Raw genomic sequence first — 24714 nt, 5'->3', positions numbered from 1 at the left:
AATTTTTCCCTTGCAAGAAGAATCCTTGCCGTGCTCTGCTCTGCTGCCTCTCCTCCCGGTGCTGTGGGTCGGTTCTTCCCAGGGCAATTGCAGAGGTTTGTGTCGGATGAACGGCGATTCCTCACACTCAGAACAGGAGTGGAGCACCCGTGGCAGAATTTCCCTGGATCCATCCCTGTCCTGCTGTGCTGTGAGCCAGACCTCAGCCTCCTGTTACACCCCTGGGAGGGGGTGGATGGTTTGGAAGCCTGGGAATGGACCCTGGCCAGTCCAGCAGCTGTTCTCCAGGGAGCCCAGCAGAGCGTGGCAGCCGTGCCTTTGCCCTGGCCACGTCCCCTTGCTGCTGTTGCTGTTCCTCTGCCCCTTCTCAGGGCATGGATGGACTCCTGGCTCTCACCATTCCAGCTGGAGCAACCAAAATCTCTGACCTGGTGCAAGAAGAGCTGGGGCCGTCTTTCCATGGGGCTCAGCTCGGACCTTCCTCTGCCCTGCATACCCAAAGAGCTGCTGGAAAGGGCAGGGCTGGGTGGCCCTGCACCTGGCTCATTCTCTTCTCTGTCCTTTGGTGCTGGAGCAGCAAGGTGTGGAAAACTGCTGGCTATGGGGGCCAGGCTGAGCCACCCAGCTCCACCTGGTTTTGGAGCATCAGGAGGAGAAAAGGGGGTTTGAAGGTGAATGCTTTTGTTCTTCCTTTAACAGTGGGAGAAGGAAAATCAAGCCCTGGCAGCCTGGAATGTGGGTTTGGTGAGTTCAGGCTTTTCAGGGAGGTTTAAAGGATGTGCTGGTTTTATATTTTGCCTTCACCTGCTCCTGCCACCCCTCCCGGTGCTGCTCAGCCTCCCTGCGCTGCAGACATGATGACAACCAGGAGGAATGAAATTAGGAATCTAAAAGAAGGGTGTGGTCACCTTGTAATCGGCTGGAAAGAGGGAAAGTGGGATCCCTCCTTAATCCCTGACTTCATCCTCTAACGGGGTGCAGGCTTCACCCAAACTTCCATCTCCTCCCTTGGCTGTGCCCGGACCAGCAGCAAAACAACCTCCAGGTTGTTGTTTTGCCAAAGCCACCGGCATCAAAGGCCTTCAGCTTAATTTGGATTAGGGGAAAAAGGAAAGAAGCTGCTTTCCTGCCCCCTCCACCCAAGACTGGAAAACTTGAGGCTGACAGCAGCGAGGAAAGTCCCTGCAAGGCTGGAATGGAGAGGCAGAGGAAAATATTTTGTAATTAGATAAGGGGCCAGTGAGGTCATTTTATTTGGAACAGGGTGTGAGATCTTGGTCACTTTTGTTGAACAAGGGGAAAAACGAGGATAAAATAGTATCATGAGGCTGTTTTGTTTTTGGAGCAGGTAAATCCAGAGGACAGCTTGGTGTCTCCCCTACCCTACCCCATCCCTGCCCTCCCCCCGGGCTGGCTGGGGAGCGTGGGCTGGTTTATACATCATTTATTACGTTGTTTGCCAGAACTGTCCCTCCTGCAAAGCATTGCTGTTAAAAATTGTTTCACAGAGCAAGCTTTTGCATCGAGAAGTGGGTTGGTTCTGAGTGTTGCCATGCTGAGCTGCCTGCAGGCTTTTTTTTTTTTCCTGTAACGTTGTAAACTGCAGATTTCTGTTTCCTTAAGGGATGAATCAGGGAGAAGCCAAGGTCTGATGAATGTTAGGGTTTTGAGTTTTTTTCCTAAGAAGCAATTTAAAAAAATAATAAAATCCAGCGTTGGATTTACAAAATTCAGTGTTTAGAACTGAGGATGAAGGACTGCACCATGTGCTTGACTTCCTTGCCTGGGAGCATTTGGAGTGTCTGGACTGAATTTCCAGATAGGCCTGTGAAGAAGTTGTAATAACATTTCCATTGTCCATAAGCTTCCAGTTTTCATCAAGCTCTGGGGCTCTCCTGGCATGGACAGCACTGTGAAAGCTGCCTGTGGCTGAGCCTTGTGGTTGGGCTCTTGCTCCATCCTGGCTGTTTCTGCAGCAGCTTTTCCCTTTGCTGGGCCCTGTTCCCTGTGGAAAAATCCTAGGATGCTGCAGCAGAGTTCAATTCCTTGTGTTGGACCCAGGTCCTTTCCTGCAGCATCTGCTCCTGTGCCAGCCCCTGGAGCTGTTGGTGAGGCCACGGAAAACTCCAAGGGCTGGAGCCCCTCTGCTCCGGAGCCAGGCTGGGAGAGCTGGGAATGTTCACCTGGAGAGGAGAAGGATCCAGGGAGAGCTCAGAGCCCCTTGCAGAGCCTAAAGGGGCTCCAGGAGAGCTGGAGAGGGACTGGGGACAAGGGATGGAGGGACAGGACACAGGGAATGGCTTCCACTGCCAGAGGGCAGGGATGGATGGGATATTGGGAAAAAATCCTTCCCCGTGAGGGTGGTGAGGCCCTGGCACAGGGTGCCCAGAGAAGCTGTGGCTGTCCCTGGATCCCTGGCAGTGTCTAAGGCTGGACAGGGTTTGAAGCAACCTGGGATAGTGGAATGAGGTGATCTCTAAGGTCTCTTCCAAGCCAAACCATTCTGGGATTTCACACCTGCACAGAACTGCACTGACAGATCCAAGCTGTGTCTCAACTCCCACTTCTTGCACAGTGGAAATGGTGCTGAAGCCTCACCTGGGGCTGTTTCTCCTTCCCACCTGCCTTTGGCTGGTCCAGGCAGTCCTGGTGCAGGGACAGCTGAGGGCAGTACCAGGCTGCTCTCCTGCCACAAACCAGAGTGGGCCGAGGACAAAAGCTGCTGTTCCAGCTCTAGCAGAAGTGGCCCGAGTATTTTGTCCGCATGAGCTGAACTTGGCCCAGACTTTGCTTTGCCCCTGGCCATGATCTGACTGTGCTGTGACCGAGGCCATGAGCTGCCCCAGCTGTGTGTGCACGAGCCCCAGTTGGCTGCTGCTCCCACTCCTGAGTGTCCAACAGCCAGGAATTGCAGGGCCATCAGTCCTCCCCATCCAGTATGTCACAAAAAACAGAGTGGGAAGAGTTGTTTCTCCTGCAACATCCACAGCCTGTGAACCATGGGCAGAGCCTGCTTGGCCCTTTCCCATCCCTGTCACTCTGACACCACTTCAGTAACTCCATCCTTCAAAAAACACCTTCTTGCATCCTGAAATGAGCTTGTAACGAGGAGCCTTTGCATGCAGAAGGAATCCAGCACCTGCAGAAACTTCCCCCCAGCACAGGAGCAGCCCTGAGCCAGGCTCACCCAAGAGGTTTATCCGTTTACATGTACATAGAGAGATGTGTGTGTGTGTTGTGCAGGACTCCACCCCCTGCTCCCATGGAGATGCAGTTATTTTATGTAAGAGTATTTTTTTAGAATGGGTATTGCTTATTCCACCGCTGTACAACTGATTGCACTGTAACAGGTCTGGTCCCTGTGATGCTTTGAAGGCTGGAAATTCTTGTGTACTTTGCCCAGCACGGTGAAAAACAAACCACACAGAAGTAACAGTCATAAATATACAACTTTAAAAAAATTACTGTTAAAGATTTATTGCAATAATACAATAAAATTTAGAAGAAAAAAAAGAACAAAAAAAAAACAAAACAAAACAAAAAAACCCAAAACCATTTGTGTTTAGTTACGTCTTAAGTCTGGAAGTTGTGAGAGAGGGGCTGCGAGTTTCCCCAGGTGACAAAGCCACCCTGGGTGTCCCACCCGAGACCCTGCACAGGCACCTGATTTTCGGCACAGGGCTGGGCCCCCGAAATCAGGCTCTTCCTTGGCAGCCCAAATTGGCCACCCCAGGTCGCTGGCCATGACCAGAAGTCCCGGCCCAAACTGAACTTCCCGTGTTCATGCTACACAAAATGTTCTGTAAACTCTCAGCTGGCTGCCTTCAAATATCTATAATTACAGATATTCCTGCCCTCCCTCCCCCACCCCCCCAAACAACCTGGGAAATGAATCCTGGTGATTGCACTCAAGGTTTGGACACAATTCTTCCTCAGCTACACATGTGCAAAACACTTTTAAAAAAAACCACCACAACCTTGTGTTCTGTTACAAAAAAAGTTCCATGAAAAGCCCAACCCCAACACATTTGAACACCCTCACGGTGCCCTTGTGCACTCTCAGAATATGACAGGGTTGCAAATAAATTATTTTGGAAAACATGGATAGGAAGTATATGGCTTAGAAAAGTTACTGTGTTGGATTTTCTTTCCCTAAGTTCAGTGACAGTGCACGAAGCTGAGTCATGGCCTGACCTTCCGGGGCTCAAAGCACAAAGGCAGCAATGAAAAAGGGACTGAAATGCCTATTAAAAAACAACAACAACAAAAAAGGTATTTAGATGGCGGGGTCCAGTGCAAAATCCACAGGGAAGCAGAAGGGGCTGGGCTGCGAGCCCAGTTTCCAATACTGGCGTGTGCTGGTTGCTCAGAGCTGTGAGTGATAAAGTGCTGTGAGCCAACAGAGCCCAAAGCCCTGAGCTCAGCCTGGCAGCAGGGCTGGGGACACTGGCCCCCATCAGGCTGCAGCAGCCTGGGGGCCCGGGCTGTTCTCCTAAAACAAACCCAGCTCTTGGAGCAGAGGAGCGGCGGGAGCGAGGGTGGCGGTGTCTGACAACGTGCGCGGTTGGGGTCTTTGGTTTAAAAAAAAACAAAAAAAGAAAAATCAGAAGAAACTACTGACAACACATGCCCAAGCTCAGGGTTGAAGAGAAGCAGCTGCCGTGGAGGGGTGGGTGGCACAATGGCACCCTGGCATAGGGCACATGGGTGTCACTGCCACATCTGGCTTCCCACCCCTGGGTGGGGACAGGGGCAGCACTGGCCAGCCTGGACAGGAACAGAGAAATCCACCACGAAACACCCTGTGAGGTGGCTGGGAAAGCCAGCCCTGGGGCTGGGATGGGGCAGGGATGTGGCCTCTGTCACCATGTCGTCGTTAGGAGCTGTGTCCCCACAAGCTGCGGGGCAGTGGCAGAAATCCTCCCTCGTGGAGGGAGGGCAGGAGGCTCTTCCCTTGGCTGGCCCCGTGCAGGAACTGTCCCAGCTCTAAATGTAAACGTTGGAAGCTCTGCTGAGCAAACCACCCGTGGGTGCCCCGTCCTGCAAGGCAGAGGAAGAGGAGGAGCCTTTGCTCTCCAAGTCACCACTCAGCACCCAACTCCTGGGGTTCCACGAGCCAGCTGTGCCAGGGAAACCAAACCACCTTCTTGGCAGTCAGTAAACAACAAACCCCACCATGAACATACCATAAAATAGGGTTAAAAACACATGTAGTGTGGAGAGCAGGTAACTACCAAACTGGCTTGAAATGAGGTTTTTCTAATGCTAAAAAGTGGCAACATGGTGTGGTAACCAATGGATATTATTGCAACAATGCAATTCTGTATCAGCATCGAATGTGGGCCTAGCAAGAGAACGTCCAGTGTTTCTTTGGTGTATGGTATTAAGAATATAGAGCCTGTGTGCCTCAGCACAACACAAAACTTCTACACCTACCAGTGGACACAGCATGAAACAAGCCAGTTTCCTATGGCAGAACTGGGTAAAGATTCACAACCAAATCTAAACCGAGAGCAATTTGCTGTGTGAATTCCCTGTCCATGCTGATCATTTGTATTAAAAATATGGCAACAGAGATTAGAAAACATGTTAAAAATGCATAATTTTCATGTCCTGAATGAAAAAAATTTAGAAATACGCATTTTTGCATTATGCAAGACAGATTTAAAACACACACACACAAAGGAAAACCCTGTAAGGAGTTAAGAAAGTGGGAACTGCATTTGCACCACTGTCCAGACCGTGCCCTGAGCAGCCTTCCCTGCGCTCTCCCCGATCCAAACACTCCAAAATCTGCTTCTTCAGAAAGTAGAGCTGGAGGTTGCTGGGTCCTTTTACAATCCTCGATGCAGACAGAACCAAGACACAAAAGTGCCCTGGCAGAATCCGTCGGGAGCACGGAGCTAATTTACAAAACGGGGCCGTCACAGTCATCTTGGGTAAATAAAAAGGTTTTCTCCGGTTTACAAAACACGAGTCTGACCTTTCCTTTGTTCCAGGCACTACTTAACTGAATAGGTGAAGGTTGACTACAGCACAGCCAGGGAGGGGGTCCTGGCACAGCCCCCGTGTGCCGCTAGCGGTGCCCGGTGTAGGCTTTGAGCCACGAGGTGACGGAGGCGGCGGCGGACGAGATCATCCCGCCCGCGCTGCTGCTGGCGATGGGCTGGGACACCTGGGTGCTCTGGCTCTGCAGCATCTCCACCTGCTGCGAGGGGATGTCACAGAACCTGGGGCTGGGCAGGTTCTCCCAGTCCGTGCCCAGGTCGGTCTCCTCGTCACTCACGTGCTCGTCGCCGCTCTCGTCCGTTTCGCCCGCAGCGCTGGGGTCCACGAACTCCATGGAGTCCTCCAGGTCAGCGCTGATCTCGAAGGGGCCAGACCTGTGGGTGAGGACACGGTGCCATCATCAGTCCCTGTGTCCTCTCACCCCACAGCACCCTGCTCGGCTGGAAGAGGGAGCTTTGTGTCACCATGGATGTTACACAAACACTTGGCCGAGGAAGGGACAGGGTTCCAGACCACGGAGCAGGAACGGAGGGAGAGCAAGTTCTGCTCTGGCAGGGATAGAGAAACACACAACAGGGAAAGTACTGGTGATAACTCAGGGCTCCACTGGTGGGAATCTTGACTTGATGTGGAGCAGCTTTAATTTCCAACACCAGGCCAAGAGAGCTCAGCTCTGTATCCTGCAATTCACAGGTCTGGCACAACTCACCAGTGGAGACTTCCCAGTCTGCCCTGAGCAACACCTCAGCCTCTTTCTCACTCTGAGGTTGGCCAGACACTGGAACAGGCTGCCCAGAGAGGCAGAAGGGTCTGCCCCGGGGACACTCCAAACCCCACCACACAGAATCACAGAGTGGGTCAGGTTGGAAGTCACCACAGGGGCTCATCTGGTCCAATCTCCCTGCTCCAGCTGGGTCAGCACATGGCACAGGAATGTGTCCAGACAGCTCTGGAATATCCCCAGTGAGGGAGACTCCACACCTTCTCTGGTCTCTGCTCAAGGCTTGGTCACTGCACAGGGAAGTTCTTCCTCATGTTCAGGTGGAATTTGTGAGCATCAGTTCCTGCTCTTTCCTCTGGTGCCATTGCTGGGTCCCCAGAGCAGAGCCTGGTCTGTCTCTGAGCCCTCCCTGCACACAGGGACACACAGGGCTGAGGGCCCCTCTCAGCTGAGCAGCCCCAGCTCCCTCAGCCTTTCCTGGGCAGGGAGATGCTCCAGCCGTGGGCACTGGCTCTGCTCTGATCCATGGGCTGGATCTCCGTGGTCCTGCAGGGTCCCACCTGTGCTGTGACTCAGAGTTCCCTGCTGCCACTGCCTGGTGGGAGAAGCGATTGCATCCTGCCCCATCCCACTGCTTTGGGCTGCCTGGATTCCATGGAAAAACTCAGATTCCCCACAGAAAGCAGCGTCCCAGGCAGAGTTCACTCCAAGCCACAAAACTGCCCCATGAACACGAGCAAGAATTTGATAGAATCATGGAATCATTTAGGTTGGAAAAGACCCCCAAGATCACCGAGTCCAACCATTAAACACAGTAACCAGCTAACACAGGCAAGAGTTTATCCAGCCTTAGTGGGAGAAGGAGTCTAAAGCAGTGATTTGTCATGGGAAATATTAATCTAGATAATTAAAGCTTGGTAAAATTATAAGCACATGAAAACAGCAGCATATAAAGGAGATTGTCAGGCAACCACAGGCTTAGGTATCTAAAGGAAAACAGAGAGCTGGTTGCTGCAAACTTTGCAGTCAGCTGAGAAATTAAAGGCAAACACTCCTCTTTCATAATCTGGGAAGGAATGGGAGTGCTGCCTCCTGGCAAAGCCTTTTGCTTAACAAGGCAAGACGAGAAGGAGTCATCAGGGTTGAGGCCAGAAGGGACCGTGAGATCATCTCCAGTGACCTCCTCTAACAAAGGCCACTGCGTCCCACCCGTTCTCCCTGTCCTGAGCCCAGCAACTCCTGCCTGATGACAGCATCCATTCCAGAAACTCATCCAGCCTTGAGAGGATGACAGAAGGAAACAGAATCCCCACCTTCATTCCTGTGGGTAATTAATGTCTCTGCTAAGTGCATGTGCATCATTTCAACCAGCTCAGACTCTTTGCTCGCAGTAGTGTCTGTAAAACCATTCAGCAGCCTGGTGGGTATTTTATCCAATTCTCCTGTAACCCTTTCTTTTACTCTCTGGACCCAGCTGATGCATGTGGAGCTCTGTGACACCTGCACAGGTGTCACTGCAGCCCTTGGACATTTTAGAGCAGCTGCTTTCCTTTGAGGACACAGCTCTCTATCCTGTGGGTATTTCCAGCACTCTATTTTCAGGCAAGTGGCAGCAAGCACAGATTTTTTTTTTGTCCACAATCTTTTACAAAGATGTGGTTCTCCACGTCTCTGGGCTGAATCAGTAGGGATATATTCAGAGAACACAAGGAAGTGGGAACAGGCAGCTCCTCTTAGTGGCACTGCAGGTTTTTGAATAAAATCAAATCCATAGAAGAGAACAAAGCAGAAAAGTAGATTTCAGAACATGAATGTGTTTAAGGGGGAATAAAACACCAGGCACATCAAACAAATATTTTCAGACTGTTTTGGGCACAAGTGACTTGTGTCTGGGTTATCCCAATGGGGAAATCAGTGTCATTTGCTTTCTTATATTTAACTTGTAAAAAAAAAAAAATTATTAAACCTGGTGCATGCAAGCCAGAACTGACGTTCTTTTCATCATGTTCTAAGCTAAGAGAACAGTTGTCTTTAATCTTAATTTACATATAAATGAGTATTATTTAAAAGGTCAACTTTGGTCCAGGCATTTCATTGACTGGAAGTATTTTGGGCAAGGTTTGCCTGGGATTCTTTTCAGGGTTTGTATTACTGGATGCTCTCAGGTATTTGCATGTTGGCAAGGCGTGGGCAGGGTCACACTTGGAGCATGGCAAAGCTGCCTGGCATTTGTGCTGCTGCTCCCTGCAGGGAAGGAGTTCCTGCTCCTGGGTGTAGGGGAAATAAGTCCATCATCAACTGCAAAGCCTCCAGCTGAGCCTGCCACAGGCAGAAGCACAGCAAACACACGTCTGTGAAATTTAATCCTCTGCTCAGGAGCCCCTTTTTCTGTCCAGTCTTTCCTGAAACTACCCTGATTTCTGTGCTGAGGACTGATCTATAGGCACAACAGAAGAGAAATTCCCTCATAAGTAACAAGGCAAAGGATAAATTCCAAAGGGATTCAGCCCCAGGAGAGTTCATATTTTGCTTTTCTTACCTGCCCAAGTTCTCGGTGTCTGGGCTGACCAGGTACATGAGGTTCCTGAGGGTATGCAGGGGGTGCAACAGATCTAAATTTACATGCTGACATGGGGAAGGAAAAAAAAAACATGATCAGGTCCTGAAGGAAACCAGCAGGCACAGCTGATATTTAAAAAGCTATTTAAAGATATCAAATGTGCATCCCCCCTACCTGAGAGAAGCAGAGGTGAAGGATATTAGCATTCAGCTTCTTCACTGCCCGTGTGAACCTGTGTCTGCTGAGATTCTCTCCACAGAATTCACTGTTAAAACACCACACACAAAAAGACACAGAGAGCAAAATGCTGTGAAAATGCAGTTACTGGAGGCATCAGCATTCCATGCCCTGGCTTCCCAACAAATCCTGGAGTAAAAATCCTCGCAGCGAGCACTTGTTCAAAGTCTACAGCCAGTTTGAGTACTGAGGAGATTAATTTTAAACCTAGCAGGACTATGAGCATTTTATCAACAAGCTCTGCTTGCCTTGGCCTCACCAGTTTCCACAGGACAGGTGGTGTGAACTGTAGGGAACTCAGATCCACCAAACTGTCTCACATCTCCTTTAAAATCGTGCATCCCTGTTCCCAACCTTTTCCTTCTCTGAGGGCTGAACACCCAAACAAAAATCAAAGAATCACAAAATGGTTTGGGTTGGAAGGGACTTTCAAGTTTATCTGGTTCCAACTCCCCAGCCACAGAGTGGGAAAAAGCTGAAACCCTACACAACTTTTGTGCCCTCACTTTGAAAAACAGTATTTTAAAACACTTAAGAATCTCAGCAGCACATCTGGGACTCCTGGGAGTGGGACCAGGTCTGCAGCTCCTTCTCTGCAGATCCCAGCTGCTCCAAAAGACACCAAAATTCCAACACTGCTCTTCATCCCAAATGGGATTTATGCAGTGCACTCCTAGGTGTGTTCCCCATGGATGTTTATCCCACTGGGAATTACACTGCTGCCATGCCATATTATAGGACTTTCCCTACAGCACTGGAGGCAGCAGAGCTGTTCAAGTGCTGCTGGATTGGGCTGGGATTTTGTGAAGCACAGTGGGGTTCAGGAAAATGAAAAGTGCCATTCATGCATTGCCATATTTCATCTCTCATTTGAGGATGCTAAATATGTCAATTAGAGAGGTGTTATTTTCAACTGTGATGGTTGAAATTTTACTTCCTCTCAGGCAGTAAAAAAGGAGGGAGGGACTGTTAACTGTGCTACAAAATCCTGCTAGCCCTTCCCTCAAACAACACAAAACTCTACAAGCCACCTATGTTATCAAAAGCTGTTCCAATTCATGACTTTGTTCCTCAAACTAAACTGATTTCTCTGCTGTGTTTTTACTTGCCTGTTGCAGAGCTTCTTGGGAAGATTTACATCAAGTATGAGAGACAAAGTGTTAACAAGCTGAGTTGCATAGCACAATGCAGCACTGATGGTATGAGCAGGGTTATTATGTTCCATATCTGAAAGAAACAAAAACAATGTGAAATCTTTGTTTTAAATGAAGCCTCTGTGGGTGTGTTAATATGTTCCTGGAATCTACTCTGCAATATGTCATTTCTAAGTATGGAGAACAGCCTGAATCTAGCAATCATTTCCAGTGAAATCTGTCAGAAGTTGGAAGAAAATAGTAATTCTTGGAATTCCTGTTAAGATGATGACATGTGAATTGTGTCAAAACTGTGAATAATTAACTTTCTTTACTTCACTGTGCTGTGTATCCCAGCGAGCATTTCATGCAAACTAAGATTTCAGCAGACTAAGCATAAAATCACAGAATGGTTTGGGTTGGAAGGGACCTTAAACACCACCTAGTTCCAACTGGGCAGGAAATCTTCTCCTAAAATCCCTATTTTGGTATTTATTTCTGGCTCAGGGTGAGAACAAATGGACCAGGTCTGCCGTTCCTCAGTGCCTTGCTGGCACCCAAAACTCCTGGAGTGTCCCAGCTGCCTAAAACCAGGCCTTGCCCCTTACCAGGTCCCTGTGTAGTCTTCTTCTCCTCCACCCAGCTGTAGTAAGCAGAGTAGTCCCCGTTGTTGGGGAGGATGATCCAGGGCCCCGTGATGCTGATGCTGGTGTCCCCGTTGTGGTCGTCACACACCCACCTCCCGGACAGGTACGTGGTTCTCCGTGCTTCTGCCAGCTTGCTCACAGTGCTGGAGGTCATGGCATTGTCACTCTCTGAGGACACGTCTGCAGGGTCCCTGCAGGACCCAGAAGGGGTTGAAAAGAAGTGGTTTAATAATAGAATCTAACGTGCACTTGGCAGGCACTGAGCCAGATTTCACTCAGGGAAAAGTGCTTGTAGGAACGCTCCTGCAAAACTCCTCGGTGCCAAAAGTACTTTCATTTGTTCTGGGGGTTTTAATTGGCTACTTTTGTAGAATCCAGGAGTGGTTTGGGTTGGAAAGGACCTTAGAGATCACTTCTGCAAAACTCCTTATTCCCAAAACTACTTTTGTTTTCTCTGGGATTTTTAATTACCTGATTTTGTAGAATCCTAGGTTTGGGTTGGAATGGGCCTTACAGACCATCTCATTCCACCCCTGCCATGGGCAGGGACACCTTCCACTATCCCAGGCTGCTCCAACACCTGTCCAACCTGGCCTTTAACACTTCCAGGGATGGGGAATCCATATTTTAAGGAAGTTTATCACTGGACATGCAGCTCAGATCTCTCAGTGGGGAGATTCAAGCACCTCCAGATTCAGATTCTTCTGTCCTGGATCTCTATCTGTGGGTGAGAACACAACAACTCCTCCTCCCCACAGACCCTAAGGGAGTCAGACTGCTGGATCCCAGAAACCTGGGTTTTTTGAGCTTTCTGTGCTTTCTGGGACTGATCCCCTGGGGAACACTGCTTTGGACCTGAGGCCTTGGAGAAAGCTTCCAAATTTGAGTGATGGGGTTAAAATCACAGGGGTGAAGTTGAATGTGTGCTTTCACATGGTGAAGGGTTTTAAATTTGAGGGTTTTTATAATACAGTAATAGGTATGGGACAAGATGGAGGATTTTGGGTGGTGTCTCCTTTTGGTGTTCATCTTCCTCCTTCTTCATGATTTCAGGCAGTAGTTCCTGGTTGGACAGTTAGTGCTGCACTGAGGGGCACGGGAGTTTGGTTACTGGGTCAAAAGTATAAATGATTTAGGTGTTAATTCTCTATTGGACTGTTTGGCTTTAAGAGACCTTGTAACTAGCTAGGTTCACCTCCATTTTGCTCACTTCTAACTGGTGGCTAGAAGCGTTGCAGAACTCTCTGTACTTTAGATAAGATTTAATAAACAACCAAGCCTGAACACGAGAAAATTTGTTTCCTTCGTGTATTTTTTTAATCCTGGCTCCGAGTGAAGACAGAAGAAACTTCAGACAAGCCACTAATTAAGTGGTGCAGAACACCACCCTATTACACCACACCACCTACCTTACACTGACACAACTCCCTCCTGGGTGCCTAAAGCCAAGCAAAAAGATCCCAAAAGGACAAGCCTGCCATACCTCATGCTTGTCTTCACCTCTTCCATGGGGAAGATGACCGAGGTGAGCTCCAGGATGTGCGTGCGCCGCAGGTTTGCCAGGTGCTCGTACTGAGTTCTCAGCTCGTAGCTTTTCTTCTCCACCAGGTCTCCCAGCTTCCTGTTGTGCCTCTGGATCTTCTCCTTCTTCTCCTGGTGCCTCTGAGCCCTGCGATAATGCTTCTGGTTCTCCTCTTTAATCCTCAGCAGCCCCTCTGTGTCTGTGAGAACAGCAGCAGATGTTATCCCTTGGAAAAGGAGCTGGGAGGTGCTTGTAGGAAAAGCTTGAGAAAAGCTTTATTAATATTTATGGAAAACAAGCTCTATGGCAGTTTAAAACAGAAAACCCTGCTAAACTATTAACATCTTCCAGCTGCTCAGTGGTACAACTTTTTAATCTCCTCTGAAGATCTCCAAAGAGACTGCAACTGGGATTATTATTTCCCTATCTTTTACCCAGCTATTTTTGGATTTGGAGCACAAAAGCCAAGATTTCCCAGTTTAATTAAACTCCTGAGGTAATCATCCTGACAGAAATAGCCTGACTGTACATGTTTGCATCGTGCTGGCCAAAAAAGCCCTGCCCTGCTTGCAGCCAAAATCAAGTGCAGATACCATCTTCATTCACCATTTCTGGCACCTCTGCTGCTGTTAGTGTGGGTTATTTGGGCTTCACTCATGGATGTGCTCTCACAGCACTTGGATCCCAACAGTGCAGGCTCCTTGTTCCCACAGGGAACATTGGCTATCTCCCTTTCCACTCACAAAATGGGAATTGTGCTCATGTGCTGAAGTGCTGCAACTGCCTGGATTCACTCCACGTGTCAGAAACGCTGAGGCTTAGAAAAATACCCTGCAAGAGCATCTTGAAGCATCCAAGGTTGGGCCTGATGATCTTAGAGGTCTTTTGCAACCTTGATGATCCTATAATCTGCTAATTCAGGTATAAAATAAGTGGCTGCAGTAATGCTCCCACAGAGAGTCAAGCCACCTCTGTCTTTCAAAAGCTCACTTTAGAAGATTTCTTGTGTTCTCCCCAAATATTTAAAACTCTCCCTGTGCCCTAGTTTGAAGTGTGCATGGCCCTGCAGACACAGAGGCTGCTCTCTCTGAGCATCAGGAATTATTTCCAGTCATCTGATCTACTGCAATCCATGGTGTGTCTGGTAGGAAGGAAGATCTGGTATGTGGGAGATGCACAGTCCCAAATTAAAGGAGGTGATAAAAGCTTCTCCATGCAGATAAGAACTAATAATCCTCAGGTTTATGCAATATAAATAAGTGACCCCTGTTAGAGGAGCAGTAGAAAAATCCACTTTTCTCTGAGCAATACCAGAATCCCTATGTGTCAGCTGTAATTCCCTTGCCTTTAAGCAGTCCTGTAACATCAACAGAAAATCAATTAACACTTGCATTTATATTCCCAAACTCTCCCTTTGCAAAAAGAACAGGAGACAAGAAGAGGAGGAAAAGGTCCATCTGTTCAATTTTCACATTCATATTCAACTTGAAAGGCTACTTTTTCAGAGTGAACTCCCTTCCCTGCAGGTCCAACAGCAATTATTTGGGAGCAGGGGAGACACTGCACTCACATTTCCCCTTTAGCAGTCCCAGAGCACAAACAACTGTCCTGCTCTCTGCACAGCACCTCTGCTTTATGACCCAGTTTATGAGGTGATTAAAAATCCGTCCCCAGGAGTATTTCAGGACACCACTGTGTCCCACACACCTGCACTGCCTGATAAATGCAAGCCCAGGCACACTGATCTCTGCCCAGAGAGCTCTGCCAGGTATTTGCAGGCCTGTCTCCTTGAACTGCTCTGCACAGAAAGAAGGCAAACACACAGATTTTAAAACATTATTTTAAGCACCACCAATTATTGAGGTCTCCAGGAGAGTCAACTCTAAAAGCAGGAACCCAGTGTTCTAGAAATGGTTTTTATTTCAGAAAATTAAACTGTGCCACGTCCAAGAGCAGAGAAACAAACTTTTCACGTTTTTTAATGTGGCCCAAAAGTGACCAAGTTGGATCCTGATCTGTTGGCTACTCACAGCTAGAATTCATTTCTGGTCTCTCTCCAAAAGCAACTGAGCTAACAATAGGTTAGCTGGGCAATAGTCAGCTCAGTTTTTAGGTTAAATCTAATCAAATTCACTGTGAATCAAGAGAAGTTGCAAAATCTGCAGATAATAAATTCCACAGAAGAGTGACAAAATGAAGAACTCGACTCCCTGGTTGGTCCTAACACTCTGCCACCTTCAGAGCAGAGCATTTTGAGAAAAGGTGACTAATTCCTTAAAGTCACATTGATTTCCTCTTCTCCTTTCTTCACAGGATAAAGACAAAAAATCATAATCTAATCTCCATAACAATAATCTTCTACCTACTGAAAAGCTTGTTTTTCTTCGACTTCCTGTTCTCTAAACCAAACATGAATTTTCTTAACTGTTCTGTTTCATTTCCAATACTCAGACTTCCCCCAGCTGATTTGTATCTTTCTTAAATTGTTTAAATTGGACACCAGACTTCCACTAAAGCAACAGCAACACCTAGCACAGCAGGATAACTGCTTCCATCTTAAATACAGCACTTATATTAGTTAACCCAGAAAAAGGCCTGAACCTTTCTGGAGCAGCATGAGATTGATATTTTTTATTTAATTTGCAATTCCCCAGATCCCTTCCTGCCAAATCTCACCACCATCCCCCATTCTGGGTTTATGTTTCTCTCTACAACAACGTGTACCTTCATTTTGTCTTTTGCAGATGATGCTGTCTATTTATCTGCACTATTTTGAATTTGGTCCTGGTTTCCACAGAAGTCATTTCACCATCCAGCCTGGCTTCCTCTATTCCACCCTCTATTCTGCTGAGCTATTATGGGAAATACTGAAGAGAACTGGGCCAGGAACTGGCTCCTGCTGAGCTCCACCTGTCTCACCTCCTCAGCTTGACCAGTGTCACCACTCTTTGAATGCAGCTTTTCTAACCTTTTGTGGTGACCTTGCAGGGGTTACACCCAGAGCAAATTTTGTTTGCTCACAAGACAGTTTCAGGCAGTGCCCAAACCCAAGTTATATGCAGCTTCTGCTTCATCCTCCACTGCACCACTTCATCTCCTGATGAGGGGTTGATTTAACATGAATATCATGACATAAATCACAGAGCAGGGATTTGACATGAATATCATAACCAAGTGATGCCTATTTTTAACCACCTTATCTGTCAGTTACCAGCAGAGCCCCCCCAGGTCTGTAACAGGATGCCTGTGTCATCACTTTGAGGCTCTCCCTTCCTGCACCCTTTGAAAGCAGGTACAGTTTTCAGCTTCCTCAGACACCCTCACTCTCTCATGTGTCCCAAGTGCTCCACACACCACCTCAGCTTGTTCCTTGGGTTCCATAAAGCAAATTAACGTGTGCCTGTCTGTTTCCTTTCCTTTCCTGCAGACCTCTCATGATGTAAAATTTAACCTGGCTAAGCAGCTGATCACATTTTCTTTGCAGGAAGATGAAACAAAGGCAGCACTGAATGTAATGTTTCAGACTTCCCTGCACTGTTATTTGCTCTCTTTCCTGTTAACTAACACACTTGTCTGCTCCCTCACCTTTCCTTTATCATCCATTTATTATTGTTACTATCCATCCTCCTTATAAATTGAAAATAATTTTGCATCTCAGCCTTTTTGATTTTTTACCCCAAGCCCATGCTAATCCCTTATGATTCTTCTCAGGTTATGGCTCTGCTTCCACTCTCTGTATGGCTCCTCTTGAATTTCAAGCCATAAAAATATCCCAGATTCAATCAATATGCTTCTGAATATGCTTCCTCTACTTCCCTTGCACGTAGGTTGTAAGGAGAGCTGCATATTCTCTTCCAAAAAATGGCCCTGCAAATTCAGTGTAAAACAATCTAATGGGTTTCAAAAACTGAAGTTTCTGAATGGAGCCTACACTGTATTTCAGTGACTTTTGCTCAAGTAGGATTTTCAGACAAGTGTGGGTTAAAATTCAGCAGTTTCACGAAATCTGTGACAGCTGCAGAGCTGTTTGCTCCTCTTTATCAAGAGGAAGTGATCAGAAACACTACACTGAATAAAGCCATCTCTAGGGACACAGCCAGAGTCACAGGCTGCTAAGCATTTGCTCTTAAAGCTGTTGCAAAACCATCTCCATCCAGCTGAATAATGTCTGCTGTTTGCTAATTAAAACCCAAGCATAAAAAGGCAAAAATTCACTCAGTGATTTGCCTTCAAGTTGATTTAGGAAGCGATGGTTTGGAAATTCACCATTTTTAAAAAAACTAACGCTCAAATTCACCTCAATTGATTTTTCACTCTAAGGCACAGGGAGTTTTTCCACATCACAAAAGCACAGGCATTACTCACGTCTTGTCATTTCATCATTTTCTTTGCAAATGGTCTGTTTCAGCTGCTCAATCCTCATCTTGCAAGACATTATTTTCCACCTCTGAAAAAGAACATTCAGCAACTCTAGGGCACAAATGACTTCAAACACGCTGAACTAATGATTAACAACAAAGCCAGCAGCTTTAATGCAAAAGTAGCAGGATGCTCTTGAATGGATCAAACAACTAAATATTTCATACGGTGTTTTATGCACAGAAGAATGCCACAAACAAAACGAGTGCTTAGTATAAAGTCAATCGGTAAAATAAGTTATTGAAGAAATATCTAGTGAGAAATGAAAAATTCAGACAGCTCAGAACACTCTGCTGGCAGAGCCCATTTCAGTTTTGCTTACAACAGGCTCTTTGGGAAAGCAACACAATGCCCTCAGGGTAAACTGTAACTTTAAACTATGAGATCTAGGAATTCAGAGAGTTTAAAAACCATGGGACACTTGGAGCAACTCACCAGCTGATCAGTTATTTCTTTCCCTTCCATGGCCTTCAAAACACTAGAGGAAAAAACATGATTGAAAGTTTTATGACTATCTGGACTCTGTCTGTCTGCAGCAACAGTGTGTTAAAAGAGACTGTTTCCTTTTATGAGATCTCTTAGCTTTTATGTCAATTTAATAAATACAACTTACTGTTTTTGGAATTCTCTCTGTTTGGTTTTGAGATGCATCAGCCTTTCTTTCTTTTCTGAAAACCTGGAAGAGATTAAATTCTTTTATTGATATTTTGCACAATTACAGCACTGTAAGTTGTCTGAAAAAGATAATAAAATTGAAGTTTGGGGAGTCTCCAAACCTCAGCTATCTGTCTTCATCTTGGGAAGTTAATGGCTAAATGTGTAAAACTCTTGCAGAATTCTAGAGCATATGTCTCACTAGAATTGCAACAGAACCTCTAAGCTGGAGAAACATCAGTGTGGAACTATCAAACAAACAGCAAATTACTGCTATTTCTAGATTTATAGCTTAGCAAGATCAGTATTTAGTGTGTTACAAAAAACATCAAGTATTTTAAAAGCCTTCAGTCACTGGAGAAATTAATAGTACATCTCACATAGCCCATGACCCAAATGTCTGCTTCAGCTCTGCTTCACTGGATTCTAGGGTATGGGAACTGAGCAGAGAGGAATTTTTTCAGGATTCATCCTCCTGTGTTTTCACCCTTTGAGTATTCAGAAACCACGTTCTTTCCCCCTTATTGTTCCACAATTCATTCTATTTTCCTCTGCAACACGTAGAACTGACAATTTCATCCTAACAGAGCTGTGATATTTGCAGATGCCCCATCCCTGGAAGTGTTCAAGGCCCATGGCAGGGGTTGGAACTAGATGGTCCTTAAGGTCCCTTCCAACCCAAACCATGTGATTTTATGATTTTACCTTTATTTCATGGATATTTAAGCTTTATTTAGAAAGAATAGTACACTTAGCCTTGTCAGGATGACATCTTGGATTTCCCTCTTTGTTACTCTGTGGATTTGATTTCAGGTAAGACTTGAAAAATGCTTCACTTTTTTCTTTCAAGTGCTGAAATCTGAAAGCTTGGTGACTACCTTTGGATTCAGAGGTGTGTAACCACCCTCCCAGATGACATTAGCATTAGAACAACAAAACCACTGGCTGCAGCTTCTGTAGTCAAGTAAAAGAATCTGTTTCCCTTCCAAAACAAACCAAAACCAAATGCAGGTGCTTGGCACAAAAGCCAGAGGCCACACGTGAGCTGGAGGAATGTGGTGCAACTGGAGCCCAGCTGCTCACACATCCCCTCTTCCTGTGTGTCCTCACCCCAGGAGTCACCTGGAAATGACAAAAGGCCCTGCATGAGCCTCCTGTTTACCACACAGCACTGCACACCTACTGCACCCCGACCTTTGGCTTCCACCAAAAATCCCCTGGCCCAGAAGCACAGAGCTCAGCAGCCACACAGGGAGAGGGAATTTGGCAATTCTTGGTTTCAGGGCTGACTGAACAGAATTACCCAATTCCAGTCCATCACATCAGCAAAAAGTTGAATGATCTGTCAAAGAACACAGGAATAAATTAAGTTCTGACTGAGGAGGGAAGACAGAAATATTTGTGGAAGCCTGTAGAAACTCCAGCTCACCACGCGCTTCAGCAGCGATGTCAAACAGCTCCTACCAACTTCTCCACATTTCTCCTAAGCAAACATTTCCATTTCTTTATATAGCTCTGATTTCAATTGCATTGCATCCTGCAACTCGTTTTGCTTTATATATATATCTTTAGCCTTTCAATTTGGCAAAGAAACAAAACTTGGGATGAATTATTATAGGAACTCCCATAAAATGTAAAGTGAGAGAACATCTTGAATTGCCCATGAAATGTTTCTCTTTCCTCAAGTCTTATCACATTAAGGTGAGATTTTCTGTGGTTTCCCGGTTTATTTCCACATGTTCACGATTACAGAGAGGGGCTTCCTAATCTACAGGAGCTGATTAATGCTGAAGGAGTTGAGGGCACTGTATTCGTTATAACTCCTCTGCTGAAAAAAGTCACTATTCCTAATCATAACCCATAGCTTGAAGAAATTAGCCAGGCTCAGACGTCACAATTACATTGTCTTTGGCTTTTGCCATCTGCAGACACACAAAGCAAAGCAATTCAGCAGTCTGGGAAACACACTCTGAGAATTTATGCACATGACAGGCTGGAGGACACTCCCAGGAGGAAGAAGAACCTTCGAGCTGAGACCAACATCAAGATGCCAGCTTGGCTTTTGAATATACAACACATTACTCATGAAAAGAAGGATGTCAGTGACTGCTTTACTGGAGGACTTCTGGACTACTCATCCTTAATTCTAGCTCTCCTTAAGTAATTAATCTTAACAGCTCCTTAGTCTCTCCCCCTCACAGATATGGGGGCCAGACAGATGAAAAACTTCCAATTTTACTGTAGCTCTTCTAAAAATTAGCACACAAAAGAGTCCCATGAAATCTGAAATAATAAGAACATGAAATTGTTTGTCTTCATATAAGGAAAATTCACAATAAAATTCTAAAAATAAACCACTGTTGCATACAAGGAATAATGCTTGGTTTCTTTATATTTAACCAGGAAGACAACGATCCTTTTCCCTCCTCTGTAACACTTCAAAAAGACAAATGGGAGGCCCAAGTGCCTCCAAACACTTCCACATTCTGAATTTCTCACACTGAGCCACTCAGCAAAGCCCCTGTCATGACACTCCTCCAGCATTGGCTGATCTAAAATTAACCCAGGTACTACTAGAAGGCATAAAATAAACAAATAAAGAAGGATGGCTGTAAACACGAGCTGAAAGGCAGCCAGTGAACTGCACATGGCTTTGCCCTGTTGTGCCTGGTCACCATTTCAAACATCTCCCCCTCTCCCAGGGCTCACATCACAAGAAATTCAGAGACACCCACAAAGAGCAAACAAAACTGGCCTCTTTCCCACTCTTACATCAGTCATTCCAAATATTAATTAGAGAATGCAAACAAAATATTTCAGGCAGAGTTTAAACATAATCCCATTATCCTCAAAAGCCAGGCTTTTGTTCCTACACAGTGTTCCTGCAGCCTTCGAGGATATTTAGGTTGTTAACATTGTGTTATTCATACAGGTGTGCTGTTCCTTTAATTCATTAAAATAAATTTACCATTTTTTAATTCATTCATGGAAAAGTTGTGAGCAGCAGGAGAAACAAAGCCTGGGCAAATGGAGTGTGTAGGGAGGCCCCAGGTTAATACAACAGCAGTGACCCCCAGAGATGGAACTGTGATGTTCAGGCAGAGGAGGGGGAAAAAAAGATCAAAAAAAAAAAAAAAAGGGAAATTTAAATTTAACCTTTGCAGTTAAAAAACACAACATAAATATAGAGGAGCTTTTCCAGCCACAGACAAATGGGGCAGTGAAAGCTTCTGAGGAGGATGCAGTGACAACTGTCAGACAGAAAAGCTGATCCTGTCTCATGTGAGAAGATAAAGAGGGTTTCTTCTTACACTGCTGCTTCTGGTACTTTGGCTAAAGCTGCTTCTTTATGACTTCATTTTCTAATGGGCAGAGACTTCTTAAGCTCTGGTTAATACAGAACAACAGTGCTTCAACTCTAACAAAGGCTACAATTGAATTTCTATAATTAAACCTGATCTTTAGCCAAAAACTTCAGGCTGCAAAAGAGAGAGGAAAAAACCCAAACTTGGTTTATGTTTCAAGCTCCATATCCAATCTTTTAATAGAATCTGCAGAAAAACCCAAGCAGTCTCACATAACTACACGTTTTACACCTATTTTAGAAAGGCTAAATCTAGTTTGTGGTTCTACAACGCAGCTTTTTTATATTAAAAATGGGAAAGCCATGCAGTGCCAGACTAAGGTCTCAGTTCTGCAAGCTGACTCACAGTGGCTGACTGCCTTTCCCCACTCCCGTGGACGTTGATGGGTGAATGCCACCACTGTCCCCTTGTTTCTGGGGACACAAGGAGCCTTTGGAGCGCTGCTTGCCACCTTCCCAAAATAGCTCCAGGCATCACTCCCAACAGCTGCTAACGAAGCTGCGATCGAGGCACCAAGAACACGGTGCCAGCCAAGGATCAGAGCATTCCAGACATGGCACTGGAGACTTTTTAAGAATCTGGGACGGACATACTGTGAACAGCAATGGACGAGCTATCTGAGTCATATTATGAGAAAATTTGTTTATGGGCATAGCACTCGTGCAGTGCTCCAAAAGCAGCAGGATGGCACACGATTAATTTGAGATTTTTTTTGTAATGCTAAAGAAGGGGATGTTCACCTTTATGGGTACACACACAACAAAGCGTTTCGTTTAGAAAACTACTATTTCAAGGAGTGTTGACGAAAATAGGTAACCCATTTGAAACAACACTGTACGGATGTCTGTGCCCTGAACTGCCTAGAGCTTCTGTGGCTACACGGACACATCTGCGCTGAGCGAAAGTCGGGGTGATTCCTTAACCATCATTATTAAAACTCTTATTATTTCAAGCCTCATACCCAGGGTCCTGCTGTGTCCGCCCCCAGTCCCGGGGTGGGCCCGGCAGCCCCCGGAGCGTTCCCCCGCCCACACCCTGAGCCCCCCGAGCCCCGGGGCAGCGGGGAGGGCACAACGCGGCCCCCCATCCCCGGCCCCGAGGCACAGCGAGCCGCAGCAGGACAGAGAGAGACTGTCCGGTTCCCCTCAGCGCCGCCGGTACCTCTCGGAGTCGCGCCCGTCGAAGAAGACGAAGTCGCCGCTCTGCACGCACTTGGCGCAGGTGAGGCGGCGGCGCGTGGTGTTGCAGAGCGGGCACCGCTCCACCGCCACGTAGAGACCCTCGGCGTCCTCCTCGGCGCCCCGCAGAGCCCCGGGCCCGGCGCCGCTGCCCCCGCCCGGCCCCGCGGGCTGCGGCCGGCGGCCGCTGGGAGCCGCCATGTTGGGCGCCGCGGGTCACGTGGGACGCTGTTGCCGGGCAGGGCATTGTGGGAAGGGGCGCTGAGGCGGCGGGCGGGAGCGGGGGAGGGCGCGGGACGGGCTGCGCTCTGCCGGGAAAATCCTGATTTTTTTTAATAGGAACTGCGCCCTTTTCTTTCCGCATAAAGAAAGGGATGAGCCCTGCCCTGCTCCCAGAGCGATGGGGGTGCTGTATTCCGGTTCCTGGGGGCTTCATAGCGGGTAGCCGTAGCATAACCAGTCAGTAACGCTGCTGTGAGATCTAGAGCTAGCAATGAAATCAGGGCCGTGTATTTACAATAATATCCAAATTGCTTTGTCCACGCAAATACCGATGCACATCCTTAAAACCGACGCACAGAGAGGTTACCTCAACCCAACCTCCATAGTGGAGAGACGACGAGGAGTTAAATACAGAGGATGAAATGAGATTGAGAAGAAGGGAACAATGCTTCTGGATCAGGGAAGGGACCTTAAAAATTATCCAGTTCCAACCTCCTGACTTCGAAAGGGACACCCTCCATTAGACCAGGGTGTGCCAAACCTCATCCAACCTGGCCTTGGACATTCCAGGGAAGGGACAGCCACAGCTTCTCTGGGCACCCTCAGGGCCTCACCACCCACTTCTACGTAAATAATTTTTTCCTGATAACTGATATTTCCTAATATGAACCTACTTTCAGTTTGAAGCCATTCCCTCTTCTGTCTGTAGTGGGAAACACCCAGCAATTAGAGGAGACAGAGTCCACAGAAGCCAGAATAATTTAGGCAATATCCCCATATCCCCTTTCCCAATAGAAATGCAACAAATCATTGCCCTACCCTTTTTCTTTTTTAAAGGGCAATTCCCAGCCTACATTTTCCCCTTCCCAGTGTTATCAAACACTTAGCAGGAACAGCACTGTGGAGTTAGAACCAAGATTGTTGTTTTTAAGACAAGAGTTACCATAGCAAACATTAACTTAATCAGTAGCTCAGTGAAAAGGCACAGAGCCCATTTCTTATCTCTAAGGCTTTATCCCTACTTCTAAAGAGCACTAATTTTACCACTGAAATCATATGGCAAGCTCTTAAGAAAACGTGACTTCTTGAAGAGGGCTCATCTTAGATAAACTTTTTTTCCCCCCCAACACCTCAATAAAACCAGGGTGTTTTCACTTACAAAAGATTACTTTAATTGAAGCTCATCAGCTGTCACTACAGCTGTAGTGCAAATAAAAGTCCAGCCCATGGCTGTAGAAAGTCTCCAGCATTAGAAAGCAAACAGAAAAGTAAGCCTGTGTTTAAAATAGATTTGAATGTGGAAATCCACAGTTTGACAGAGAAACTGATAGCAGCTAAGACCAGCTTATCATAAGGAAGTGCACAAAGTTTTTCTAACTCTTTTCCAGAGAAGCAAGGAGATAGATATAAAAACACGTGTGAGAGACACATAACAGATACAGAAACTGAAGTCACACCCTCACCGAATCAGAAATAAACTTTTGTGGCAGCAAAACTCAGCCCAACAAGACCCTGTTCCGAGTTGAGCCATAGCCCATCCCGAGTGTTTCCAGCAAGGACAGAGGAAGATTTTGGCCTGGGTTACACTTGAGTCATATAAGAGCAACCTCTAGTGGTGTTTCCAGACAGGTACCACACCTTGAGGAGAAAAGGACACAACACAAAGTGTTCTGGCTTGCTTCCAGGGGCTTTCCAGAGCAGCCATGGGATAGGCTTTGCACTGTTCCTGCTCCCAGCACCACTCTGAGCAGGGCACCTTCTGAAATGGAAGGCTTGAATTCAAACTAAGTACAGGAAACACCATTGTTTTTGCTCCAAAATTACCAAATGTTGTGCTACTGGCTGAACTCTGGTTAAATAATACAGATAATTAAGTCATAAGCATCCAAGACTTTCCATATTTTCCTCAAATCCATTTTTAACAAAGTTCCAAACCAACATGTTTTTGTCTGCACTGAACCCCCATCATCTGAGGGCACTTGACTAAGACAAGTAGGTGCCATTTAGTTAAAAATCTAACTTGTGCTATATCAAATAAGATAATTTA

General features: G+C 46.5%; 1 protein-coding gene and 1 long non-coding RNA gene across 2 annotated transcripts in view; one reads left to right on the top strand and one right to left on the bottom strand.

Moving 5' to 3' along the window:
* Positions 1-3552, top strand: part of LOC148223471 (uncharacterized) — a 94871-nt gene extending 91319 nt beyond the window's left edge. The window contains exon 2 of the long non-coding RNA XR_015804291.1: positions 2461-3552. This is a non-coding gene — a long non-coding RNA (uncharacterized LOC148223471). The remainder of the gene's footprint in view (positions 1-2460) is intronic.
* Positions 1978-22681, bottom strand: ATG14 (autophagy related 14). The gene is made up of 10 exons (XM_014871434.2): positions 22429-22681; positions 17862-17924; positions 17684-17726; positions 17195-17276; positions 12791-13028; positions 11269-11498; positions 10637-10754; positions 9465-9555; positions 9270-9355; positions 1978-6383 (listed from the first exon to the last, which is right to left on the bottom strand). The coding sequence occupies exons 1-10, from the start codon at positions 22644-22646 to the stop codon at positions 6077-6079; spliced, it is 1476 nt and encodes a 491-aa protein (XP_014726920.1). The 5' UTR covers positions 22647-22681; the 3' UTR covers positions 1978-6076.
* Positions 22682-24714: the final 2033 nt, after the last annotated feature.

The sequence above is a fragment of the Sturnus vulgaris genome, chromosome 6 (genome assembly GCF_052056855.1).
Source record: "Sturnus vulgaris isolate bStuVul1 chromosome 6, bStuVul1.hap1, whole genome shotgun sequence".
In the NCBI taxonomy this organism is placed as follows: Eukaryota; Metazoa; Chordata; class Aves; order Passeriformes; family Sturnidae; genus Sturnus; species Sturnus vulgaris.
The sequence above is the reverse complement of the archived record's forward strand: the minus strand, read 5'-3'. Positions and strand labels throughout refer to the sequence as shown.

Coding starts and splice junctions, on each gene's coding strand:
- ATG14 (XM_014871434.2), bottom strand. CDS start 22,646: ATGGCGGCTCCCAGCGGCCGCCGGCCGCAGCCCGCGGGGCCGGGCGGG. Junction 17,277..17,683: donor AAGAAATAACTGATCAGCTG/GTGAGTTGCTCC, acceptor GTTCTTTTTCAG/AGGTGGAAAATAATGTCTTG. Junction 9,556..10,636: donor CCCAAGAAGCTCTGCAACAG/GCAAGTAAAAAC, acceptor GTGTTTTAACAG/TGAATTCTGTGGAGAGAATC.